The following is a 25,304-nucleotide window of genomic DNA, read 5'->3' as shown; positions in this document are numbered from 1 at the left end:
CTTGGCCTATAGAACGACTTGCAAAGTTATACATATTCAGAGCTATTGCAAAGTCTTCTAGGTTGTTCAGAAACTGGAAAAATGACCTGAATTCATCAAATGTGATGCCCTATATTGGGAAAATAAACACATATATTTTGTATTCACGAATTTATTAAAATATGTATCTGCACTTGATAGAAGTAAATGTATTAAGTACTTGCAATATATCATGTAAGTAAAAACTTGGGCACATTTTGAAACCATCTTTCTCCAAATGGATATAAAATTCCTAGACTTATTCCCACTGGGTAATGCTCCTACCATAGAGTAACAGATGTCTGCACAAAGGTCCAAAAATGCTGCTGTGATAAAAATGAATAAAAAAGCTTCAATTTTGAAAACCCTGTATTTTAGGCCTGAAATTTTTTAACCAGGAAAGTAAGTATTATCATTAAAAATAAAACATTAAAAAGATTTCCCGGGCCCCAGTGCTGTGGCATAGTAGTTTAAGCCTCCGTCTGTGGTGCTGGCATCGCATATGGATGCCGGTTCGAGTCTCAGCTACTCCCATTTCCAATCCAGCTCCCTGTTTATATGCCTGGGAAAACAGTGGAAGATGGCCCAAGTGCTGGGGCCCCTGCACCCATGTAGGAGACCCAGAAGAAACTCCAGGCTCCTGGCTTCAGATCAGCCCAGCTTTAGCCATTGTGGCCATTTATAAAGTGAACCAGTGGATGGAAGATCTTCCTCTTTTTCTCTCTCTCTCCATCTCTCTGTAACTCTGACTTTCAAATGAATAATTCTTTTAAAATTTTCTAAAAAGTTTCCCCGGTTCATGTACTGACTGAGCATTAGATCATTGGTGTCTTTATGAAGAAAATGCAACATCAAAATGTTAACTAAGCATCAGTAGTAGTCTATTTGTTCTCATTCTGGCCATGGTAATGCTGCTGGCACACCAATAGAAAATACAATGGCTGCATGGGTACAGCTCTGAGAAACCCAATACAGGGTTTGGTGTAGGCTCATGGAAAGGACCGGTGGTGAGGGTGGCCTCCTGTAGAATGTCAAGTACATAAACTGCAGTTATACCACTATTTTTACTTTAATAAATACAAAAATTATTTGAAATAAGTACAGTATATCTCAGAGATTAATTTGGACATGAGCTGCATTTAATTAAGGTACTCTCCTCAACTAAATCAACATAATTAAGAAAGTATGCAGGAAAAAAAAAGCTAAGGGCCAAGATTTTAGACTCTATCAATTTACACTTTAGTGTTGGGATAAAAAAGGAAGGGACACTAATAAGATAGGATTGGAAAGCCAGGGAAAGAACCCAAGAAGTCTATTTTTTTTTTTTTTTTTTTGGACAGGCAGAGTGGATAGTGAGAGAAGTCTATTTTTTAAAAAGATTTATTTATTTATTTGAAAGTCAGTTACACAGAGAGAGAAGGAGAGGCAGAGAGAGAGAGAGGTCTTCCACCCAATGATTCACTCCCCAGATGACCACAATGGTCAGAGCTGTGCCAATCCGAAGCCAGGAACCAGTTCTTCTTGGTCTCCCATGCGGGTGCAGGGGCCCAAGGACTTGGCCATCTTCTACTGCTTTCCCAGGCCATAGCAGAGAGCTAGATCTGAAGTGGAGTAGCTGGGACTCAAACTGGCACCTATATGGGATGCTAGCACTGCAGGCTGGGGCTTTAACCTGTTGTGCCACAGTGCTGGCCCCAGGAGTCTATTTTCATTTATGCCAACTACTAATTAAATGTTTTATTACCAAAACATCTAAATTTTGATGTACTTACTTACTACCTGGTTATTATAGCCCCTCCACTTTAATTACAACCTCTCTGACTTGTAACATGAATATCCTCACTGTCTCTGTTATTCCCACTTTTCTCCTTTCCCTTACATTCATTTGTGACCACTTCAATCCTGGAGCCTGCTTTCTGACTTGATTCTGCCCATTATGTTTTCTAGAGGACTGTGTAAATCAGTAGGGATGACTGCAGTGGATAGATCTGCTTTCATATGGACAGTTTGTTGCCAGGGAAATTGGTCACTGCTGTGGTTCTGCACCAGTTTATACTGTCACCAGCTGCCATAGCAACAGTGTGTCTCAGGGTGACAAGTTGCTACTGGTAGAAGTAAACAATGGGAGGATGGGATATTTTCAAGTTAAGAGTAAACAAAAATGTAAACACTTTTGGAAAACATAAAATTAAGAAACTACAGAATGACAGAATACAAGATTCAACACTTGAATCTTTGGATTTTCAAAATATATTTCTCACATTTGAAAGACAGGTCAGATTAAAACTCTACTGAATTCTTTGACTAGATTAAATACTGTGTGTTTAGAAATATAAAGTTGTAATATTCAAAGTGGTACATTTATTTTATGGAATTGATTTAAAGCAATCATTTTTCTTTCTTTTATTTATTGCAGAGGGAGAGGGAAGACAGACAGAGAAAGCACCCATCCACTGGTTCACTCCTCAAATGCCCACAAAGCTGAGACTGGGCTAAGCTGAAGTTTGGAGGTGGGAACTCAACCCAACCACTTGAGAAACCACTTGCAGCCTTCTAGGGTCTATAATAGCTGGAAGCTGGACTCAGGAGCCAGAAGTGGGCATTTAACCAGTTACTCTGTACGGGAAAAAGTTGTCTTAACTGCTAGGTTCAACATCCACACTTAAACCAATCATTCTTAATGTCAATGAAGACAGGTTGGGGGAGAATCAGAGAGAAGGCGTGTTACCAAGTTTTCTCCCCCTTCCCCCCCTTTCCCTCAGCGTGGCTACTTCAGTGAACCACTGGGACTTGAATGGGTTATATCTTTCACTGTTACAAGTAAGGTGAAAGAAGCAGTGTTACATGCTAACAAAAATAGAGTAACTGAAAAATTTGAAGCATTATAAGTACATGCAATGAGAATACAGAAACCCAAATATCTGTGTCTTCCAACAGATGGTACTTGGACAACCGATATTCACATATAAAAGAAAGAAGTTGGACTCAAAATGTATCAAAGAACTAAATTTACTAGGTAATATTATAAAACTCTTACAAACAAAGGCAAGACTTCATGGTCTTAGAATTGGAAATTCCAAGCTTTTTAAATGTGACAACAGAAGCCTAAGAAACAAAAGTCAAAGAAATAAACTGGACTTCATCAAAATGACATTCTTGTGTGCATCAAGACATTATTAGAAAATGAAAGGTCAACCCATATAATGGGAGAAAATATTTGCAAATCATCTATCTGGTAAGGAAGTGATACCCAAAATATACAAAGAACTCGTACAAATCTACAACAAAAGATTAACTATCCAATAAGAAAATCTAAAGAACTTAAACAGATATTTCTCCAAAGAAGATATACAAATGGCCAACAAACACAAGAAAAGATATTAAACTTACTAGGAAATTGCAAGTTAAAAGCATAATGCAATACCACTTCACACTCTCTAGGATGATTAAATCAAAAAGGCAAACAATAAGTTTTGATAAAGATGTAGAAAAATTAGAAATATTATATATTGTTAATGGGATTGTAAGTTGGTATAATTTTGGAAAAAAAGTTTGACAGTTCCTCAAAATGCTAAACATAGTGTTTCCAGGTAACATAGCTATTTACTACAAATACAAACATACTCAGTTCTCTTGTAAATTGAAAGCACATGCTCACATTACAAATTACACACTATATGGGGCCAGCACTGTGGCTTAGCGGGTTGGGCCACTGCCTGCAGTGTTGGCAACCCATGTGGGCACAGGTTCAAGTTCCAGCTGCTCCACTTCCAATCTGGCTTTCTGCTATGGCCTGGGAAAGCAGTGTGGGAGACCCAATGTGGGGAACCCGGAAGAAGATCCTGGCTCCTGGCTTCAGATTGGCGCAGCTCCAGCCATTGTGGGCAATTGGGGAGTGAACCAGTGGATGGAAGGACCCCCCCCTTCTCTGCCTCTCCTTCTCTCTCTAACTCTGACTTTCAAGTAAATAAATAAATCTTTTTTAAAAAACAAATTATACACTATATTCATAATAGCAAAAATTGAAAACTAAAATGGCCATCAAATGAGAAATAGATAAACAAAAACAAGATGTGGTATATCCATATAATGGAGGAGTATTATTTGGTAATGAAAATGAATGAAGTGTTGCTTTTTATTGCAACATGGATGAAGCTTGAATAAGTTATACTAAATGAAAGAAGCCAGACTCAAAAGGTCACCTACTGTATGATTGCACTTTTATGAAATGCCTGTATCAGACAAATCCATAGACATAAAAAGCAGATTAGTGCTATCAAAAGGCTGAGGGGAGGACAAATAAATAGTGACTCCTTAATAGATATAAGGGTTCTGTGTGGGATGATGAAAAAGTTCTGTAACTAGATAGTGGTGATAGCTGCACAAAATAGTGAATGTACATATGGCCACCGAATTTTATACTTTAAAATGTGCTTGTACACTTAATGCAGCAGTTAATACGCTGCTTAGGCTGTCCACATACTATATTAGAGTGCCTGGGTTCAGTTCCCACGTCTACTTCCAATCCCAGCTGCCTGCTGGTGCACTACCTGGGAGGCAGCAGATGATGGCTAGGAACCCTGTGTCCCTGTCACCCATGAGGGAGACCCAGATTGGGTTCCAGGCTCCTGGCTTTGGTTTGACCCTGTCCTGATTGCTGGACATCTGAGGAGTGAACCAGCGGAAAGAAGATCTCTGTCAGTCTGTCGCTTGCTCGCTCTATGCTTTCAAATAAAAGGAAAATAAGCCTATTTTTTCCTTTAAAAATCTAATTTGAAAAAATACTTAAGTGATTTTATATGTTTTTACTATAAAGAAATGTTCAGTGTTTGAAGAAGCCAACATATATCTTGACTGGCTGTTATGCAATGTATATAGGTACTGAAACATCACATATTATCCCATAAATATGTACAATTCTAAGTCTATTGAAAATTTTCTGGGCCCAGCATTGTGGTGTAGTGAGTAAAGCCACCACCTGCAGTGCTGGCATCCCTTATGGGCACTGATTCAAGTCCCAGCTGCTGCACTTCCCATCCAGCTCTCTGCTATGGCCTGGGAAAGCAGTTGAAGATAGCCCAAGGACCTGGGCCTGCACACCCTCATGGGAGATATGGAAGAAATTCCAAGCTCCTGGCTTCAGATCAGCACAGCTCCGGCCACTGCAGCCAATAGGGAGTGAACCAGTGATGGAAGACTTCTCTCTCTCTCTCTCTGCCTCTCTGTAACTCTGCTTTTCAAATAAATATATAAATCTTAAAAAAAAGAAATAAAATTTTTCTTAGGAAAATGATTTAAAAATAAAATGGTAAATTTTGTGTTTGTATAATAGTACAATAACAATTACATATATTTGTAGAAATATTTAGAATGTGAACATGAATATATAGGTCTATTTGGCTTGAATATTGGCATTGGCAAGTCATAAGTGGACAAAACTGACACAGTTCAGAGATATAACTTGATAAAAGACAAAATGTTGTGGATATCAAACCACTCATATAATTACACTGGTTGTACAGTCTGATAATGTGCTTGTTCTGTAGCCATGACGCTGTCAAATTAGTGGATGTGAGTGCTTAATATGTGCATTTGTTATCTTGAATGTGGTTGAAGCACATAAGCAAGAACTATTGTTAAAGTCTACAAGGAGAATGGGGGAAGCAGCATCATGGGAAATGGCACACTAGGGTACTTAAAGAATTGGTCTAACCACTGAAACAAACAAGCTGGGAAAGACTGACAGTGTCAACTTATTTTGAACTCTAGATTCTAACTCAAACTTGACAGCAAGCCAGGGGACTGGTTAAGAAAAGGGTAGCTGAGCCGGTGCCGTGGCTCACTTGGTTAATCCTCTGCCTTGCAGCGCCTGCATCCCATATGGGCGCCGGGTTCTAGTCCCAGTTGCTCCTCTTCCAGTCCAGCTCTCTGCTGTGGCCCGGGAAGACAGTGGAGGATGGCCCAAGTGCTTGGGCCCCTGCACCTGCATGGGAGACCAGGAGGAAGCACGTGCTCCTGGCTTCAGATCGGCATAGCTCCGGCCGTAGCGGCCATTTGGGGGATGAACCAACTGAAGGAAGACCTTTCTCTCTGTCTCTCTCTCATTGTCTAAATCTATCTGTCAAATAAAAAAAAAAAATGTAGCTGAAGTTCACTGAGAATGTTGCAGTGGTTTCACCCGTTCAACTACCATGCTTTATTTTACAGTTTTGCAACAGTGACTTTGGGGATGATGGCTGGCATTCCTGGTGTGGCTTGCTGTTGTCAGGGAATTAATATGGATATTATTCTTGAAATATATGGTAGGTGATTTGATCTGTGGTTCTCTGAGGGACCAGCATAGAGGATGACTTTTGTGCTACTTCCTCCACTTAGACTGGGATGGCTTTCCTGGACAGCAGTAGCTATCAAAAGATTTAAAGACATACACACTCTAGTTGCCTGGAATGTGAGATGACAGATGGAGTAACAGGTAGGCAGAAACCAAAGCCTGGGGGGAAAAAGAGGCTGATGAGAAGAGTGGTTATTGGAGGAGTAAGGACTCAAAAGGTAATTACATATACCTGGGAAATTGGTGGGCAAAACACGTGCTATGGACTGGATGCATTCTCAAAGAAGACTTAGAAGGATCCTGAGACACTACCTCTGGAAGACCTGTGTGCTCTGTAGAAGCAGGAGATGAATGCTAAGGAAGAGTTTCAGGCAGTAAAGGTTAGTATTTAAGGAGTTTCCCAGCTTGGAGCCAAGCTGAAAAGAGTAGGAGTGTACTACTGTTTTTCTTTTTGACTCTAGACACTTAAGAAAATCTCAGTTCACTGACTGGTCACTAATAAACAAATACATATCTAAAAGAGACTTCCTTAACAATATACAACAAAGAATATAATCTTTATGAAATAAAAAGTTACTAAACAAATAGATGACAGTGGGAGAATCTGATTTTCAGAGTCATCACTTTATACTATTAAAAAAAAAAACCTAGTTTTTAGCAAAATGTAACAGGGCAAAGATTCAGAAAAATATGGCCCATTTATATAAAAAATTAATCCACAGAACCATCCCTGAGGAAGTCCAGATATTGGATAGAGTAGATAAAGACTTTAACTTAACAGTCTTGAATATTTTTTTTTGTTTTTGTTTTTGTTGTTGTTGTTTTTTGACAGGCAGAGTGGACAGTCAGAGAGAGAGACAGAGAGAAAGGTCTTCCTTTGCCGTTGGTTCACCCTCCAATGGCCGCCGTGGCTGGCGCGCTGCGGCCGGTGCACCGCGCTGATCCAAAGGCAGGAGTCAGGTGCTTCTCCTGGTCTCCCATGGGGTGCAGGGCCCAAGCACTTGGGCCATCCTCCATGCACTCCCTGGCCACAGCAGAGAGCTGGCCTGGAAGAGGGGCAACCTGTACAGAATCTGGCACCGCAAGGCGGAGGATTAGCCTATTGAGCTGTGGCGCCGGCCAACAGTCTTGAATATTTTTACAACTCTTAACAAGGAAACCATGGGAATACATGTAAAGAAAATTAAAAAATGGAGTATAAACAAAATGAGAATATCAACAAAGAGAAATCAAAAAAAAAAAAAGAAACCAAGTAGAAAGTCTAGAGCTGACAAGTATAATCACTGAGATGAAAATTTCACCAGAATGATTCAATAATAGACTTGAGCAAACAGAAGAAAGAATCTGTGAAAGTGAGGAAGGACAATAGAAACTACCAAGTTGGCAGAGCATAAAGGGAAAAAAAATGAAGTGAACAGAGCCCAAGGGACCTGGTATCATCATCAAGCATATTAATGTGGGTATAATGGAATTTATGGAAGGAAATGAGAAACTAGCAGAAAAAACAGTTGAAGAAATAATGGTTGAAAGCATCCTAAACTTTATACCACCAGTCTTTATATCCAAGAGACTAAACAAACTCCAAGTAGAATACACTCAAAGAGACTCTAATCAAGACACATTATATTCAAACTACTGAAAGCCAAAAATATAATCCTAAAAACTTCAAGAGAACACCAACTCCTGATACAGAATGAGCCATAATAAGTTTAACAGCTGATTATTCATCAGAAACCATGGAAGCCAGAAGTGAGTAGGGTGATACATTTTAAATGCTGAAAGAAAAAAAAAATCAACCAAGAATTTTATATGTGGCAAAAATATCCTATAAAAATGAAGAAGGGGACATAGTGGGTTAAGCTACCACTTGAGATGCCAGCATCTTATATAGGCATTGGTTTGTGTCCTGGCTGCTCCACTTCTGATCCAGCTCTTTGTTAATGCATCTGGGAAAGCAGCAAAAGATGGCCCAAGTGCTTGGGCCCCTGCCACCCACATGGGAGATCCAAAAGAAGCTGGCTTTGGCCTGGCCTATCCCTGGCTGTTGTAGCCATTTGGGGAGTGAACTAATGGATGGAAGATTCTCTCTCTCTGTCTCTGTCTCTCTTTCTCTCTCTAACTCTCCAACTCTGCCTTTCAAATAAATAAAATAAAAAATAAAAATAAATAAAAAAATAAAAAATGAAATAAAAAATAAATTAAGATATTGCTAGATTAAAAACAAGGACATTCATTACTAGCAGTCTTTGTCAATGAAAATGAAAAGTCTTTGTCAATGAAAAATGCTACTGGGAGTCCTTCAGGTTGAAAAGAAAGGAAGCTAGACAGTAACTTAAAGCCAGATGAAGAAATTAAAAAATATATATGGTTAAGGTAAGGGTAACTACATAGGTAGGTACCACTTCACAACCACTGGAATGGCTATAATAACAAAACAAAGTACAAAAAATAACATATTACCCAGAAATTACACTTATATATGAGTACATGAAAGAACTGAAAAATAGTAAACAATTAAATACATGAAGGGTCCTCATAAAGTTCATAGAAAATGGGTATCATGAAAATATATTGGCAGATTTCAAAGCATTTTACACTAAAATAAATTTATCTTTTAACTGCACTGGTATAAAATGTGGCTATATCAACCAGCATCTTCACTGTTAGGACAAATGCCTGAACCAATGTATTATTATGAAGCCATAGCAAGGATTGAAGAACTCATACGTGATATAATATGATGAACCTAAGAAGCATTAAGAAAGAAACCAAACCAAAAGACCTCATACCGTATGATACTATTTATATGAAATATCCAGAATAGATAAATTCACAGGGAAAGAAAGCAGATTTTTTTTCCAGGAAGGTTACATGGAGAAGGAAATAGGGGAAGAATTGCTTAAATTATACAGGGTTTATTTTGTGTAATGAAAATGTTTAAAATGTGGCTTCATAATATTGTGAATATACACAATGCCCCTTGATTGCTGGGTTTAAAATAATGAATTTTATATCACATAAATTTCACCTCAATAATAAAAATTAGAAAGAAGAAAGTATCAATTTGAAAATCCAAATAAATTATCACAACACAATATTACTAAAGGAAAATAAGCATTCAGAAATAATCATGGCATCAAATGTATAAACCGTTCTCAACATACAATTCATGCTTATCCCATAATTATCCAACTATATATATATATGGAACTGATCTAAATAGCAACCATGTAAATTTTAAAACTATCAATTTTAAAAGGTTGAAGGGCAGGTGTTTGGTGTTTTGGTGAGATGCTGTGTGGGACACCTGCACACCCCAGGAAGAGCAAGTGATGCTCCTATTTGAGGGGCCTGGATCAAGTTTCTAGCTCTCAGCTTTGACCTGGCTCAGCCTTGGCCATTGAAGGCATTTAGGGAGTGAAGTGATGCATGGAAGATCTCTGTTCCTGCGTTTCAAATAAATAAAACAAATGAATGAAAAACAGAAGGTTGATAGAAATTTAACATTTTAAAAAGAGTAGAAAATCTGAAATCCAAAGTTTTCTGACTGAATGACCTAAGGTAAGTCATTTAACTCTATCAGTTTCTTCAAATCTTAATATCGATAATTATACTACTGTCTTGTGAATATTTATATTACATACTTATTTGAGGAGCTATCATCCTTTCCTTTCTCATCTATGTCTCTCCTAGATAAGTTTACTTAGTCCCACAGCATTTAAAGAAAATTTTAAAATAGATTTATAAATTTATTTGAAAGGCAGAGTTAGAGAGAGAGAGACAGGGACAGGAAGACAATGATCTTCTATCCACTGGCTCACTCCCTAAATGGCCGCAACAGCCAGAACTGCGCCAAGCTGAAGCATGGAGCCTGGAACCCCATATGAGTCTTTTACTTGAGTGGCAGGGAGCTAAGCACTATGATCATCTTCTGTTGCTTTTCCAGGCTCATTAGCAGGGAGCAGTCTTGACTTGAACCTGCCACATGTGATACTGGTGTTGCAGGCGGTGGCCACAGTGCCAGTCCCTTAACTTTTTTTTTTTTTTTTTGAAAGATGTATTTATTTGAATGGCAGAATTAGAGAAGGGGGAGAGGAGAGGGAGGGAAGGGGGAAGGGAAGGAGAGAAAGTGGGGAAGGGGAAGGGGAGGAGAAGGAGGAGGAGAAGGAGAAAGAGAAGAAGGAGAGTGTGCACAATTCCCTCAGTTGGTTTATTCCCCTATGGCTACAAAAGCTGGGGCTGGGCCAGGAGCATCGTGTGGCTCTCCCATGTAGGTGCAGAGGCCCAAGTATTTGGGTCATTGTATGCTGCTTTCCCAGGTGCATTAACGGGAACTGGGTTGGAAATGGAGCAGTCAAGACTTGAACTGGTGCCCATATGGAATGCTGGCATTGCAGGGAGAGGCTTAACCTGTTACAACATAACAGACACCAACATTTTTTAATTACTTATTTCATATGGCAATATATTAGCATGTTCAAAATTCAAAAGCCACAAAAGACTGCACATCACAAAATCTTTGTTATTCATGTAGCTTCTTTCCTTAGAGAACCCAGTGTTTCCAGTTCTGTGGGTCCTTCCAGAGATAACATAGGCTACATTTTTCTACAGGTGGTAGTATACTATACACACTGCTCTCAGCTATGCTCTTTTCACTCGCTTGTCTTGGAGACTGATACACATTAATATACATAATATCCATCTGCCTGCTTAATATCTTTATTAGCTATTTTATAGGAATTTCAAATTTAACTTGTCCCTAATAAAACCCTTGATTCTCTTCTATTCCCAAATTCATAGCCTTGTTTAGCTCAGTAAATGACACCACTGTTTCATCTTGTGGTTCAGGCCAAAAACCTAGGAGGTCTTCTTGATTCCTCTTTTTTGTCTGTACTAAAACATAATCCACAGACAAGGTCTAAATGAACCATGTGACCCCATGTCTCCCTACTTTTCTCATAGGCCAAACCATGCTTATCTCTTACTTGGAGTCCTCTAGCAGCATCTTATCCTGCCTCTTTCTCCCAAAGCTAAGTCAACTGAAGTCTATTTTACTCTGTAGCAGTGAGGAAGATATTTTGCAACATGAGTCATATTGTTTCTGGCACATGAATCAGACCACACTGAATGTTATAGTAGACAGCTAATATTCATTGAATAAATACTTGTTGAAGTACTTAGTATCTTGCCAGTATGGTAAAGCAAGGTTGGCAAATGTTTTCTGTAAACAGCAAGAGAGTGAACATTTTCATTTTTGCTGGAGATATAGTTCAGCTTCATAATTATGATACAACAGAAGCTTCAGACAGTACATTGAATGAATGAGTATAGCTGTGTTCCAATAAAACTTCATTTACAAAATAAAAGGTAGGGGCAGTTTGATGACTACTGCTTTAAAATTTGACACTATGATGGTTTCCTACACACTTAAGTGTCACCGTTAGAATAAAATCCGAACTCCTTAACTGTCTACAGATTTCTTTGGTGGTCCATGCCAATCTCCCCTTTCTCATCTCCGGCTGCTCACCTGTTCAGTTAACATAAATGCCCTGCGGCATTTTCTCAAGTAATCTCAGCATTTTCCATCCCCAGGCCTCAGGTATTTGCTGTTACCTCTGCCTGGAACGCCCTTCATCCTGATCTCATAGCACGTTCCTCATAAGCTCTGTTCAAAAGCTACCCCTTCACCTTTTCCAGTACCCATGCTTCTTGATCTCATTCATAACATTTATTACTATGTCAAAGTGCATCATTTATTTGCTTTATTTGCTTGTTTATTTTGTCTCCTCCCTAAGATACACATCTATGAGAGGATTTTGCATGTCTTAGTACTTTATAGCCAGTGAATAGAATAAGGCCTGATAAGTACTAGATATTTAATAATTACCTGCTAGGTAAACAGATGAAAATGAAAGCATTTAAAAAATATAAAGTGTTATTCAAATAGTAGTACTTGTTATTCTATTGGAGAGATGGGGATAAGAAGTGAAATGAAAGAAGAGTAGTGTGTGTTAAAAATATCATTGGCTTCAAAAGGCTTGGGATTGAATCCTTGGATGGGTGTCTAACTACCCAAAAGCCTCAGCTTCCCTTTTTCCAAAAGAAAGGTGTCAGTACTCAAGGTTGTTCGAAGGACTGATAAGGTAATGCAGAGAAAAAAAATCAATAATGCTGATAAAAACTTTTCTATTTCTATTGTAATGACTTATATTAAGGTACTCCTACACATTCAGAAGTCTTCCAAAGCTGAATTTAACTTTAAAATACCCTTTACTTTGAATTAATTTTAGATAAAACATTAGTTGTAAAAACAGTACAAACAGTTCTTATAAACTCTTTACTTTAGCTTTTAATCTTCTGAGTTACAGATTTTGATGTTTCCATTAAAAAAAAACAAAAAAAAAAAACTCCTTAGCGTGAAGGCTATAAATACCACCATTGTAGCTTGATAAAGTAGTACAATTTATTTTAGGAAAGTATCTATGAATTGGAAATAGTCAACTTAACATATAAAACACATGAAAGTCCCTTGATTAAGAGATAATGTAAACTAATGGCCAAATGAATCTAATCCTTTTTTTGTCTCTTTCCTTAAGGGACCTGGAGAATTGTTAACTTTGTCACAGTATATCCATTCTAAACAAAGTCAAACTACTTGCAAGTTTTTGTTGGCTAGGTTAACCCAATCCCTCTGTAAACACAAACAGAAGGCAATGTATCCAAAACATCCCATGCTTGAAGGGCTACTTCTAAGGCCAGTTCTATTTGATTGCAATGATGCATTCAAATACCACTAGATAATGCAACTGCTCAGAAGTGCTGACAACACATTTGTTACTGAACAAATAGACAGTCAGTTGTCCCAGGTTCTTAGCCATTCATGCCTTCCAAACTTTAAAAAGCCTCACTTCCACTACTGATAAGATCACTCACTCATCAGTGGCAGTCTTCAAATGACCTTTTATTAAGGGTGTGACAGACATGAATGGAGTGTGACAGAAATGATGTCAACAGAGACTCTTATATGAGGTGATGTTTATGTAGTAGTCAAAGCATATAGGTCAGCAGAATTCTCTTGAAAAATGATATTCTTAATTTGAATAAAAAGCTGCTAATAGTTTCAAGGGTTTGCAGCATACCTAAGAGAAATATGGCTATCTACCCTAAATTAAAAGTTAATTAACTTTTAAAAATTTAGCCAGGGTATTTAGGACACAGAAAGAAAAGAATGAAATATATACAAAATTTCTTTTAATTTACAGAGTAGCAAAAGGATAAAAGGACCATGTATTTTATAGACCAATTATATAACTAGAAGATAATTGTAACTATAACTATATATTATTTATTCTTAATATAAAACAATACAGAGGATTAAATACCTTTTCTTCAGGTATACTGTAACGCACATTTTCCAAAAATACTGATGTATTTTCCACATTTGTATATCGTAAAAGAATATGAGCAAAATCTTCTTCACTGATAGTATTCATTCCATTAGAGTAGGAAAGGAATTCTATCTCTAGAACTTCTGTTTGGAGGTTATCCATGAATCTGTGACAAAAACATAAGGAAAGATGAATGAGATAAATGATCAAATACTCAGTATCCTAGAAAATGTTATATGAAAATAATTTCATTATACAATGACACAAAGCTTTATGAAATTCCTGAGAATGGGAAGAAGTATTAGAAGCTGCATCACCGAGGCAAATAACTTAGCTTCTCAGGACGTGGGTTTCTCTGCTTGTACAATGGAGTAACAAAAGTACTTTGCAGAGTAGTGATGATCCTGAAATTCCTAGTTATTATTATCCTGTCTTATTGTGATCAACATATTGGAAGATGTCTTCTTCTAAATATACAGTAGATACTAATCAATCCAGACATGAAGGTATTTTTTCTTACCATTCAGTAACTTCCTTATAATCATCAGTATATTTACTGGTATGTTGATATTAATGGAAGTAGATATTTATTATACAGAGCATCTTCAATTAAGATGAAAGTAGAAAACTGATGAATAGCCTTGCAGTAAATGATTTTTAAAGAATGTAAAGATTTTTAAATAATTTTAAAATTATTAATATACTCATAATTTTCCACAAAAATTAAGCTCACCTATAAAAATCTTCAAAGTTGAGCTCAGCTTTTCCTTTCTTCCCAAAAAAATGCACAAGAAGTGTAGTGTCTGCTACTAAACTTGTTATATCATCAGCACGCTTAAAAGAAAATTACAATTTAAATATTAACTGAAATAAATGGATTAGAGATAACTAACATCCCTCAGAAAATTTTATCAGCATACAAAAGAACATAAATATATCAATGTTACAATGAAAAACACAGGCTATATTAATATTTTATAAAAATATTTATAAATTTTAAGAAATATTCTCAAAAAATTCTAAAGATGTGATTATGTTTTAAGACATTTTCAACTTCAAATTATGCTTACAGGTTGTCTATGAAGTATCTAAAATAGCTGAAACTTTTTGGTAATCATCTAAGTTCTACTTTTATATAAGCAATTTAGCTTGGATTTTCTTAATTAACATGAAAATCCATATTCCCAGGCATTCAAAAGCAGTAAATTCTTCAGATGTATTGAATATGGGGGCTGAAACAAGAATGGCCTTAAGCTTCCCATGATGATACTTTCCTATTATATACCATAGTTATGGTATTTTAAATAAATGTTTAATTTGAAAGGAAAACTAGTGATATTAACTTGGAACTTACATAAACTGTAATTTTTTCAAAGAAAAGTCTTACATAATTTTTGAGTGAATAAGAAATTAATTCCAAAGGATTTTTCCTTTCCAATTCAAGTTGATAAACTGTTTCAAGAAGTGTGTTCTTAAAATAGCTTGACTATAGTCTTTTAATGTTTCATGGCCTAAGAAAATCTTACTTTTTTCCTTGAATGTAGCTTTAGAGGTCTTTTCATCTTTCGTTCTCTCCCGTCCTTCCTTCCTCACTTGGCCTTGAGCTCATGAATATTTTATAAACTCAAGTACAAGAGTAATAAAATTCAAATGATTATAATTTCCCCATCGAACATCCTAGGAAATTAAGAATAGCTGTAGATGTCCATTACTTCTTGGCCAGAATCCAGATGGTACTCCATAGGAAACAGAAGACTCAGAAAAAAAAAAATTCTTTCTCTATGAAAGATCATTCTTCTTTTATGGTCCTTGATATAAAACTTGTTTTCACCTGTCTTTCACATACCAAATTTAATCTATCCCTCACAGCTCTCAATCTAATCTCTCAGAGAGTAGCTATTTTATTCTTTATAACATTTATTGAATCTTTGATTTCTTCCTTCCTAGATCAGAAATTATTCTCTTTTAAGGAAAAATATGGACTAAAGGGACAACATCTTATTTCCCCTCTGACAAGTCCTCTTTTATTTCATAAAACTTTTTTTAAAAAATTTTTTTTTTTTTTGACAGGCAGAGTGGACAGTGAGAGAGAGACAAAGAGAAAGGTCTTCCTTTTGCCGTTGGTTCACCCTCCAATGGCCGCCGCGGTAGGTGCGCTGCGGCCGGCGCACCGCGCTGTTCCGATGGCAGGAGCCAGGTGCCTCTCCTGGTCTCCCATGGGGTGCAGGGCCCAAGCACTTGGGCCATCCTCCACTGCACTCCCGGGCCACAGCAGAGAGCTGGTCTGGAAGTGGGGCAACCGGGACAGGATCGGTGCCCCAACCGGGACTAGAACCCAGTGTGCCGGCACCGTAAGGCAGAGGATTAGCCTAGTGAGCCGCGGTGCCGGCCCTCATAAAACTTTCTTTAAAGTGATATCTCTTCGAAACTCTAACATACATAGTATATCTTTAAAACTACCGGAATTCCTTAGTAATCATTTATATATTCTATTTATATTTAAGTAATTTAGCTTGGATTATCCTAATCTATCTTGAGTATATAAAGTGCATATTCTTGGTTTGAAAGATCTCTAGCACTGTTTTTCAGTTTAGTTTGATGAGAAGTCCTGGAGTATCTCAGCAACTGCAATATTTGAGAATTCCCTATTTTTGCAACAAACTTCTCTGGAGACCTGATAGCAGCTTGATCTGATTGCTAGGGGAAAAATAATATGGCCAGGTAGCCAAGCATCACATGTTATCTTTTAGGCATATCTTCTTGAACAAGCATTTTATGAATGATGAAGAATAATACTGTGCCATTGCCAGGCTCTCTGTCTATGTGACAGGAGACCAGTGTAATTTGAGTGACCCTCAAAAGGCACTACTCTCATCAGTAGCTTTACACAGAGGAAGCATGCTGCTCTAGTGGGAAGAGGATTTTAAAGTAGAAGTCTTGGATTCACTGGATTTTTCCTAAGCTTACTCATTTGTAAGATGAGAATAATCAAACCATCATAATAATTTTGAGGATAAAGTTAAATGAGGGTAAATGAAGCATATAAACATTCTTATTAGTAATCATAAGACACAAATAAGTTCAAGGAAAAAAGGTATCTTATGTTAATTATAGGCCCCCTTTATGTTTTAGTATGGTTTAATCAGTTAATTATCCAAAGAACAGCTTAAATTAATAGGGAGGATGAAATATTACAAAAGGTATGCCTAAGAGAAGACTAAGAGAAAGGCTCTAGATTTTTAGCACAGGAAAAGACAATATCTGTCTGGAAGCTAAAGGAACGGGGTGGGAGGACAAGGTAAATAAGTGGTGTGTGTGTCTGTTGGTGGGGGGCAGGTGTTTTTGAAAAAGGTTCTTATTTCACAAATAAGCAGTAGTGTGGTAAAGAAATAAAACAGAGTTTTAAAGTAAGATGGCTGGCTTCGTCTCGTCTGGTTTTTAAAGATTTATTTATTTGTTTGAAAGGCAGAGTTACAGAGAGAGAGGTGGAGAGAGAGCGCCTCTGCCATCTAGTTTGCACCCCAGACGGCCACAATAGCCAGGGCAGAGCCAGACTGAAGCCAGGAGCCAGGAGCTTCATCCAGGTCTCCCACGTGGGTGGCAGGGGTGCAAACTCTTGGGCTATCTTCCGATGCTTTTCCAGGTGCATTAGCAGGCAGCTGGATCAGAAGTGGAGCATCCAGGACAGAAACTGGTGCCCACACAGGATACTGAAATTACAGGTGGTGGCTTTACCAGCTACACCACAGTTGCTGACCCCAGCTGGCTGGCTTTGAATCATGACACTTCTCATGACTTAAATGACCCACAGGAAATTAATCTTTCTGAGGATATCATCTTCAAGAATGATAATAATATATGACCTACAGGGTTGTATGCATTAGATAATACATGCAAATCATATAGCATTGTGACCAGCATATTGTAAATGTTCAATAAATGTTAGCTATTATTTATTTTTTTGCCAAGTAAAGTATTCCAAGAAGTTGAAAAAGGACCATTTGAGACAAAGATAATAATGTTGAAGTGTAATAAGGAAAAAAAAAATTTAAATGGTACACACTTCTTTCTTACTCTTGAAAAAGATGTTTTATAGAACTGAAAAAAAAAGTCTTAAAATGAGAGGTGACAGAAAAACCAAAACCTAATGAACTCAGATAACAATAAAATTAAAAAATGTTTTTTCTCCAATGTTGTAATGTCCTTTAACTCAAGTATAATGCACTAAAATGAGATGACTTTGTTTTGTACAGGCTTTAACTAATGACTTCATTGAGCCAGTTCTTCTCACACCTACTAATTAGAGCAGATCTTCAGTTACACTCTTTCAGCATTAAAATCTTGTTAGATTTAGGAGCTAGTGCTATGGCTTAGAAGGTTAAGACTCTACTTGCTGGCATCTCATATGGGCACTGGTTCCAGTCCTTCCAGTCCCAGCTGCTAGGCTTCCAACCCAGCTCTCTGCTAATGACCTGAGAAAGCAGTGGAAGATGGCCCAAGTACTTGGGCCCCTGCACCCTTTGTGGGAGACCTGGAAGAAGCTCTTGGCTCCTAGCTTCAGCCTGGTCTAGCACTGGCCATTGCAGAAATTTAGGGAGTGAACCAGTGGATGGAAGATCTCTCTCTCCATCTCTCTCTCTGTATCTCTGCCTTTCAAATAAATAAAATAAATCTTTAAAAAAATACATAAAATAAAATATTGTTAGATTTATGTTGCACTTATCCAGATAATTCAGTTCAACAGAGGCATAAGTAAGTTTGATATTAGAGAAAAAAGTTAGAAAATGAAAATAAGAAAACTTTGTGTCTCCATCAGTGAAACAGACGTGCTCAGTCATTGAAAACTATAACAGTGTCCCTTGTATCCTGCTATATAACTTAAATTATACAAGAGTTGAGACAAAAACAAAGACTTTATCATTTTGATTCCTGTGTCTGTTGTTAAATTAGTGTTTTCATGACAAAAGCCACAAAAGAACCCCACAGGCCTTTACAGAAAAGGCCATTATCTAACTTGGATTAAAAGTCATTTAAACCATTTCATAAAAAATAAAATAAAAAAATTTGCATCAAATACAATCTGTCAAATTACTAAGGAGTTTTAAGATATTCTTTTAACATACAATTACTGATTACAATATGCTAGTAGTCTTATGTTTCTTTTTTTTCAAACTCTTGACTTGTTAATAAAGCTTTGGAATAACCTATTTAAATCATTATAAATAAGAGTTTAAAACAAGAAATATATTTAAATTTCATCTGTGGAACTCAAAATAGTGTTCATAATTCTTATAAGCCTACATTCAAGCTGCATGATGTTCATCAAATCATACTATAAACTTATAAAGATACTTAAAAAATTCATGGGAAATAGAATTAGAGAATAAGTTTAATTTGGTACAAAATAACTTTGTAATCATGTATGCATGGAGTTAGCGTGACATGTTAAAATCTTCATTGTATGATTTTACAATAATTTAAAACACATGGCTTTGCTATAATTTAGAAAAATCTATGGTTAGGAACAGTTCTGGAATAAGAACATGAGAGGCTAATATCCAATCACCTACAACATTTAAAGAAAACTAAACTACTTTAATACAATAATTATATATTAAGTATATAACAAGGAAATGCAAATAAAAATAGATTCATAAGCTTTCTTTCTGAATCAACTGAATCCTGAATCCTAATACTATATATAATTATATATTACACTAGTATACATAATAAACTATAAGGAATTAAAATTAGTTATAACTTAAACTGTAGTTAATTCTCAATTGTTATTCTTTCAAATATGGGAAGGTAATATCAGATAATCCCCAAATAATTATTTTACTTTGGAATACAATAAATATTTTGTTTTCTTTTCCTCTTTTGTCTTCTCTGTGTCATATTGACTTCATAATGCTAGAAGCAATTTATTAATTTAGTAGTTTATGATCACAGTGTAGATTAATTATAGCCAATGGTATGCTGGCAACCTGCTTTGCCAGGAAAAACAAAAGGCTAATTTTTAGTGTTTGTAGTTCTGTGTGTTTTTTTTTTTTTTCAGAAACCCTTTATTTAAATAATACAAACTTCATGCATTTCATAAGTACAACTTTAGGAACGTGGTGATATTCCCAACTGTACTAGTCCTCCCAGCCACACTCCCACCCCTCTTCCTCCTCCTTTTCCTATTCCCATTCTTATTTTTTACTAAGATTTTTTACTAAGAGCTATTTTCAGTTAACTTTATACATATATGATATTAAGTTCTGTAGTATTAATACTTTGATCATAGCCACTTAAGTCACAGAATGTTAAAGTGGGAAGAGATGTGCACATCAGCTCTGCGAAGCTGTAAAAGCCAGCTCCAGCACACCTGTTATAGCCCATACATTTTTCAAGATTTTTTTAAAAAAATTTTTGACAGACAGAGTGGACAGTGAGAGAGACAGAGAGAAAGGTCTTCCTTTTGCTGTTGGTTCACCCTCCAATGGCCACCGCGGCCGGCGCGCTGTGGCTGGCACACCGCGCTGATCCGAAGCCAGGAGCCAGGTGCTTATTCTGGTCTCCCATGGGGTGCAGGGCCCAAGCACTTGGGCCATCCTCTACTGCACTCCCGGGCCATAGCAGAGAGCTGGCCTGGAAGAGGGGCAACCGGGACAGAATCCGGCGCCCCGACCGGGACTAGAAACTGGTGTGCCGGCGCCACTAGGCGGAGGATCAGCCTGTTGAGCCACGGCGCCGGCCAAAGATCTTATATAAATCAAATAATCTTCAGAGTATATAAGACCTTACTGTCTTTTGATATTAAACCTTCTAATATTTAACTTAAAGTTATCATACAATTAGCAGATTTTGTCTATGAGATTTAGGAACAGTTTATTTTTATTTTATTGGGGTGGGGCAGGGAGAAAGAATATCTTCCGTTAGCTGATTCACTCCCCAAATGCCTGCAACAGCAGAGACTGGGCCAGGCTGAAACCAGGAGCATGGAGCACAATCTGAATCTCCCACTTGGGTGGCAGAGATATAAGCACTTGGGCCATTACCTGCTGCCTCCCGGGGTTCACATTAGCAGGAAGCTGTATTTGGAAGCAGCATGGCCAGGATTCAAATCAGGGCAATGGTGTGAGATGCAAGCATCTGGAGCAGCATCTGAACTGCTGTGCCAAAGGCCTGACCTCATAGCAGAGTTAGATGGGATTACAGATGTGGACTGAGGCCACATTTAGCTCTTACAGAATTCTTATTTTTGAAAATTTTTACTTATGTATTTTACTTATTTGAGAAGGCTTGGAGAGAGTGAACAAGAGTGATTTTATCCAATGATTCACTTCCCAAATTCCAGCAATCACTGGGGCTAGACCAGGCAGAAGCTGGGAGCTGGGAGCTCAGTCCAGGTCTCCCAGGTATATGGCAAGAATCTAGCTACTTGAGCTATCACCTGCTGCCTCTTGGGGTGTGTGTTAGCAGGACATTAGAATTGGGAGAAGAGCTGGTACTTGAACCCAGGCACTCCAATTTGGGATGCCAGCATCCTAAGCAACACCTTAATCACTATGCCAAATGCCTTCTCATTAGTTGCCCTTATTTTTTTTATTGAAGGATTTGTGATTTATTTAAAGGCAGAGCAAGGGGGGGAGAGAGAGAGAATGAATCATCCAAGTGCTGGTTTACCCCTCAATGACCACAATAACCAGGTCTGGACCAGCCCAAAACCAGGTGCCAGGAACTCAATCTTGGTCTCCCAGATGGGTGGCAGACGCTCAAGTATAGGAAGCTGGATCTGAAGTAGAGCAGGCTGGACTTGAACTGGTACTATAGTATGGGATGCCAGCCTTGCAGGCTGCAGTTTAACCCATTTGTGCCACAGTGACGGTCCCATACTCTTTAAGAACTGACTTATTTGTGCCTACAAAAATGACTACAAAATAGAGTACTTTTAAGATATCTGTAAATGGAGCATTAACTACTTTACACCTAAACATGGTTCAAATTTTAAAGGTAATTTTTAAAAGGTCATACTAATATCATACTTATACATGACAGATTAAACATAGGGCAAATGTTTTCTATTGTTGTTGTTGTTTGGGGACTTTAAAATTGAAGATGAGTGACAACAGGAACATCTCCAGATGTTTGCCCAAGTCTACAAGTGGTGATGGATAACAAAGTCACAAATGATTGCAGTTTACTTCTCCTTATACGTTTAGATATAATTTTTAAAAATGAAACTTGAAGTTCAGAAAAAGAAATGAGAAACCAACTCTGAACAGAAAAAGATAATGAAAACCAAATCTCTTAAGTACCTATTGAAAAGTTTCTTTTAGTCTTTCTGAAAATACTGATCACCTCCTCCAATAAAGTCTTTTAATAAAACTAACTGGGACTGGACCTATGGCATGGAGGATAAAGCCGCCACCTGCAGTGCCGGCATCCCATATGGGTGCCAGTTCAACTCCCAGCTGTTCCACTTCTGATGCAGCTCCCTGCTAATGGCCTGGGAAGGCAGTGGAAGATGGCCCAATTCCTTGGGCCCCTGCACCTGTGTGGGAGACCTGGAGGAAGCTCCTGGCTTCTGGCTTTGGATCAGCCCAGTTCTCTCCATTGTGGCCATCTGGGGAATGAGCCTGCTGTTGGAAGACCTCTCTCACTCTCTCTGCCTCTGCCTCTCTGTAACTGCCTTTCAAATAAATAAATATTTTTAAAAACTAATCATAAAATGTTAATTTAATTATGTAATTCTTAATAGGATATATAAAATGGCATATAACTGACATGATATACCTTATCTCTTAAATTACATTGCTGTTGACAGTGGCATAGGAGCTGGGTGGTAGAAATAGTCCACCCCAGTGTAGCAACAAGGTGCCCTCCCCTATCAAAATCGAAAACAACGATAAAACTGAAGACCAGTCTGCTTTATATTTTCATCACACACTGGCTATCTTTAAAAATGCTATGGACTTTATCATGATTGCTTGGCTGTTTCAACCACACTTCTTCTTTTCCCCTTTCCCCACTGCCTACGTATAGTCCTGGTCTTGGTAAGCCACTTACTGTTATCATTGGGAAATTTAATTGGTTAAATCTAAAATAACTGAAGAGCCAGCTCTCTTTTACTAAGTGAAACACTTCAGCATTTCATATAACATTGAAAGATGTAAGGTTAAAAGATACAGTGAAACTATATTACTATTTTCAAATTTCTAGAAAGCGATCCTTAGGTAAAAAGCAACACCACTTCCTTTGAATTAAGTTGGAAAGTCGTATTTTATATAACAAGCAGGTTCATTTAGCATGGACTATTACAGGCGATTTTGCAGCCTGTCAGCATGGTTGGCATATTCAACTATTAAGTATACAAAGTAATTATTGCTGTAATAAAGAAAATGGAGGGGCTGGCATTGTGGTGTAGCAGGTAAAGCTGCCATCTGCAGTGCCAGCATCACATATGGGCACCGCTTCATGTCCTTGCTGCTCCACTTCTGATCCAGCTCCCTGTTAATGGACTGGGAAAAGCAGCAGAAGACGGCCCAAGTGTTTGTATACCTACCACTCATGTGGGAGGCCCAGATGAAGCTCCTGGTTCCTGGACTCAGCCTGGCCCAGTTCTGGCAGTTGTGGCCATCTGGCAAGGGAACCAGCAGATGAAAAATCTGTCTGGCTGTCTCTCTCTCCCTCTCTCTGAAACACTAGCTTTCAAATAAATATTTTTTTAAAAATGGAAAGCATTAATTTATTTTGGTTTCATCTTAGTGACTTTACAGTGAAAATGAGTACAAGATTAACAAAATGACAACTAGTACAAGGACCTTGTTGGGATTTATTTATACCTCTGCAAGGTCCGAAAAGAGTGCTTGGCTTGTGTTACGTCTCAGTGTATCCCAGTAACTTCTGGAAACCAGTTCCTCCGCATCTGGTTTAAGTACCTGGAGAAATTTTAAGAAGCACAACTGAAATCTAAAGAATAAATAATTTGGAATTATAATTTATAAACTTTAAATCTCTATAATCAATCTCAAAAAGAAAACATATGAGCTTACCTTTTTGTTTTCTGCTGCACACAACAGTATTATATTACACTGCTGAAAACCCTTGGTACTTTGAAAGAAGTAGTTAATGGTATACAACCACTATTTCTAAGTACAATGGGACTCTGTCAAAAAGAATCAAATTCTCCAAACCCTTCCTCCACTCTTTAATTGAAACACATGTAACTTCTAAAAAGTATGAAATACAATTTTCATTCTTTTTGTGAAGTAACTTCATTTGGAGAAGATTTTGGTAATTTTGTAGCAAACTCTTAAAATCATACTTTAAAAATAAAATTGTTGGTGGTCATCCATCATGTTAGTGATCAAAAAAATCAACATACTTAGGGAAACCAAGTTCAAATAACCCAAAGCTTTACAAAAAGAAGCATACCTGTTTAAATCGATAAATCGAACAACTCAAACATACTCTGGGATTTGGTAGGTGGTAATATTATAACTGGATAGGTTCTTTCTAATCCATATTACAAGAATAGGACATCAATATTTTCTAGTCTGAAGGAGATATGAAGACTAAGAATTATGGTCTAACTTTCCTATGAAATTTGGATCTCTGTAAACAAAATAATTAAAAACAGCACAATATTTGTTAGGATTTACCAGGGAATGGTTCACAGAATTTCTGATTTGATGATCTTTTAGTTATTATAAGAAAAAAAGGCAGCATACTGAAAAAAAGAGAACTTTTCTTTTTGGCCTTAATTTTTAAAGTTTGTTACCTCTAATAAATTTATAGTGCATTAAGGAAGTATTTATAAAATCTTCTAAATTTTAATTCCTTCCTATTAACTAGAAACCTTGGCTTGCTGACCATATTTTAATAAATGCTCAATACAATGTTAATAATAACACATTATCTGGCACGAACTCCTTAGATAACATAAGTGTTACCAAAAGCATAAATGTAGCAAAGTGAAGGAAAATTTTTTCAACATTCTTTTCAGTAACTTAATAAGCTTTAACTAAGCACTTATAAACTAAACATAAATTAAACAGGTAAAAAGAGCTAAATACAGAACTACACAGTTCATTTTCTGTTATGTAGTTATGGAATAACCTCAACAAATACAAGCTAAATTAAATACTTAACTTTCAAGTATTATTTACATATTTTGAACCTGGATGCATTTAAAAATAGAAACCTAGAAGGTATGATAAAGAAGAGGATTGTTAAATCTACCAAACTAGAAGATAAGGCTTACTCTGTAGGAGAGAAAGAGAAACGATTCTCTTTGTGAAGCCGTGTGCCAAACACTGGTCACCATCTCTCTCTCACTCACAGACACACACACACATAACATTATACAAATATTCACAATACTATCAGGAGATAAAGTTAGTTTAACAAACCATGTGTTTTCTAAGCAGAGAAAAGAAGGAAATCTACTAAAATATACTGATTATCACTGAATCACAGGATATTTTTCATTTTCTTCTTTCTTTCCCCATATTAATAATATTTTTAAAAACATGTATCTTTATTAGAAAAACACACAACTTTTCAAATTGAAATCTGAA

General features: G+C 37.1%; 1 protein-coding gene and 1 long non-coding RNA gene across 3 annotated transcripts in view; one reads left to right on the top strand and one right to left on the bottom strand.

Annotated features, from left to right (window-relative positions):
* LOC133775422 (uncharacterized) overlaps positions 1 to 3,494 on the top strand; it is a 48,217-nt gene extending 44,723 nt beyond the window's left edge. Inside the window, exon 4 of the long non-coding RNA XR_009868244.1 lies at positions 2,435 to 3,494. This is a non-coding gene — a long non-coding RNA (uncharacterized LOC133775422). The remainder of the gene's footprint in view (positions 1 to 2,434) is intronic.
* MICU3 (mitochondrial calcium uptake family member 3) overlaps positions 1 to 25,304 on the bottom strand; it is a 102,815-nt gene that overhangs the window by 11,626 nt on the left and 65,885 nt on the right. For both annotated transcript variants that reach the window (XM_062213747.1, XM_062213748.1), the window contains 4 exons: positions 23,568 to 23,663; positions 14,471 to 14,571; positions 13,732 to 13,903; positions 1 to 109 (listed from right to left, as the gene is read on the bottom strand). In XM_062213747.1, the coding sequence (XP_062069731.1) occupies positions 1 to 109; positions 13,732 to 13,903; positions 14,471 to 14,571; positions 23,568 to 23,663 (478 nt within the window). The remainder of the gene's footprint in view (positions 110 to 13,731; positions 13,904 to 14,470; positions 14,572 to 23,567; positions 23,664 to 25,304) is intronic.

Source organism: Lepus europaeus, chromosome 16 (assembly GCF_033115175.1).
Source record: "Lepus europaeus isolate LE1 chromosome 16, mLepTim1.pri, whole genome shotgun sequence".
In the NCBI taxonomy this organism is placed as follows: domain Eukaryota; kingdom Metazoa; phylum Chordata; class Mammalia; order Lagomorpha; family Leporidae; genus Lepus; species Lepus europaeus.
The sequence above is the reverse complement of the archived record's forward strand: the minus strand, read 5'-3'. Positions and strand labels throughout refer to the sequence as shown.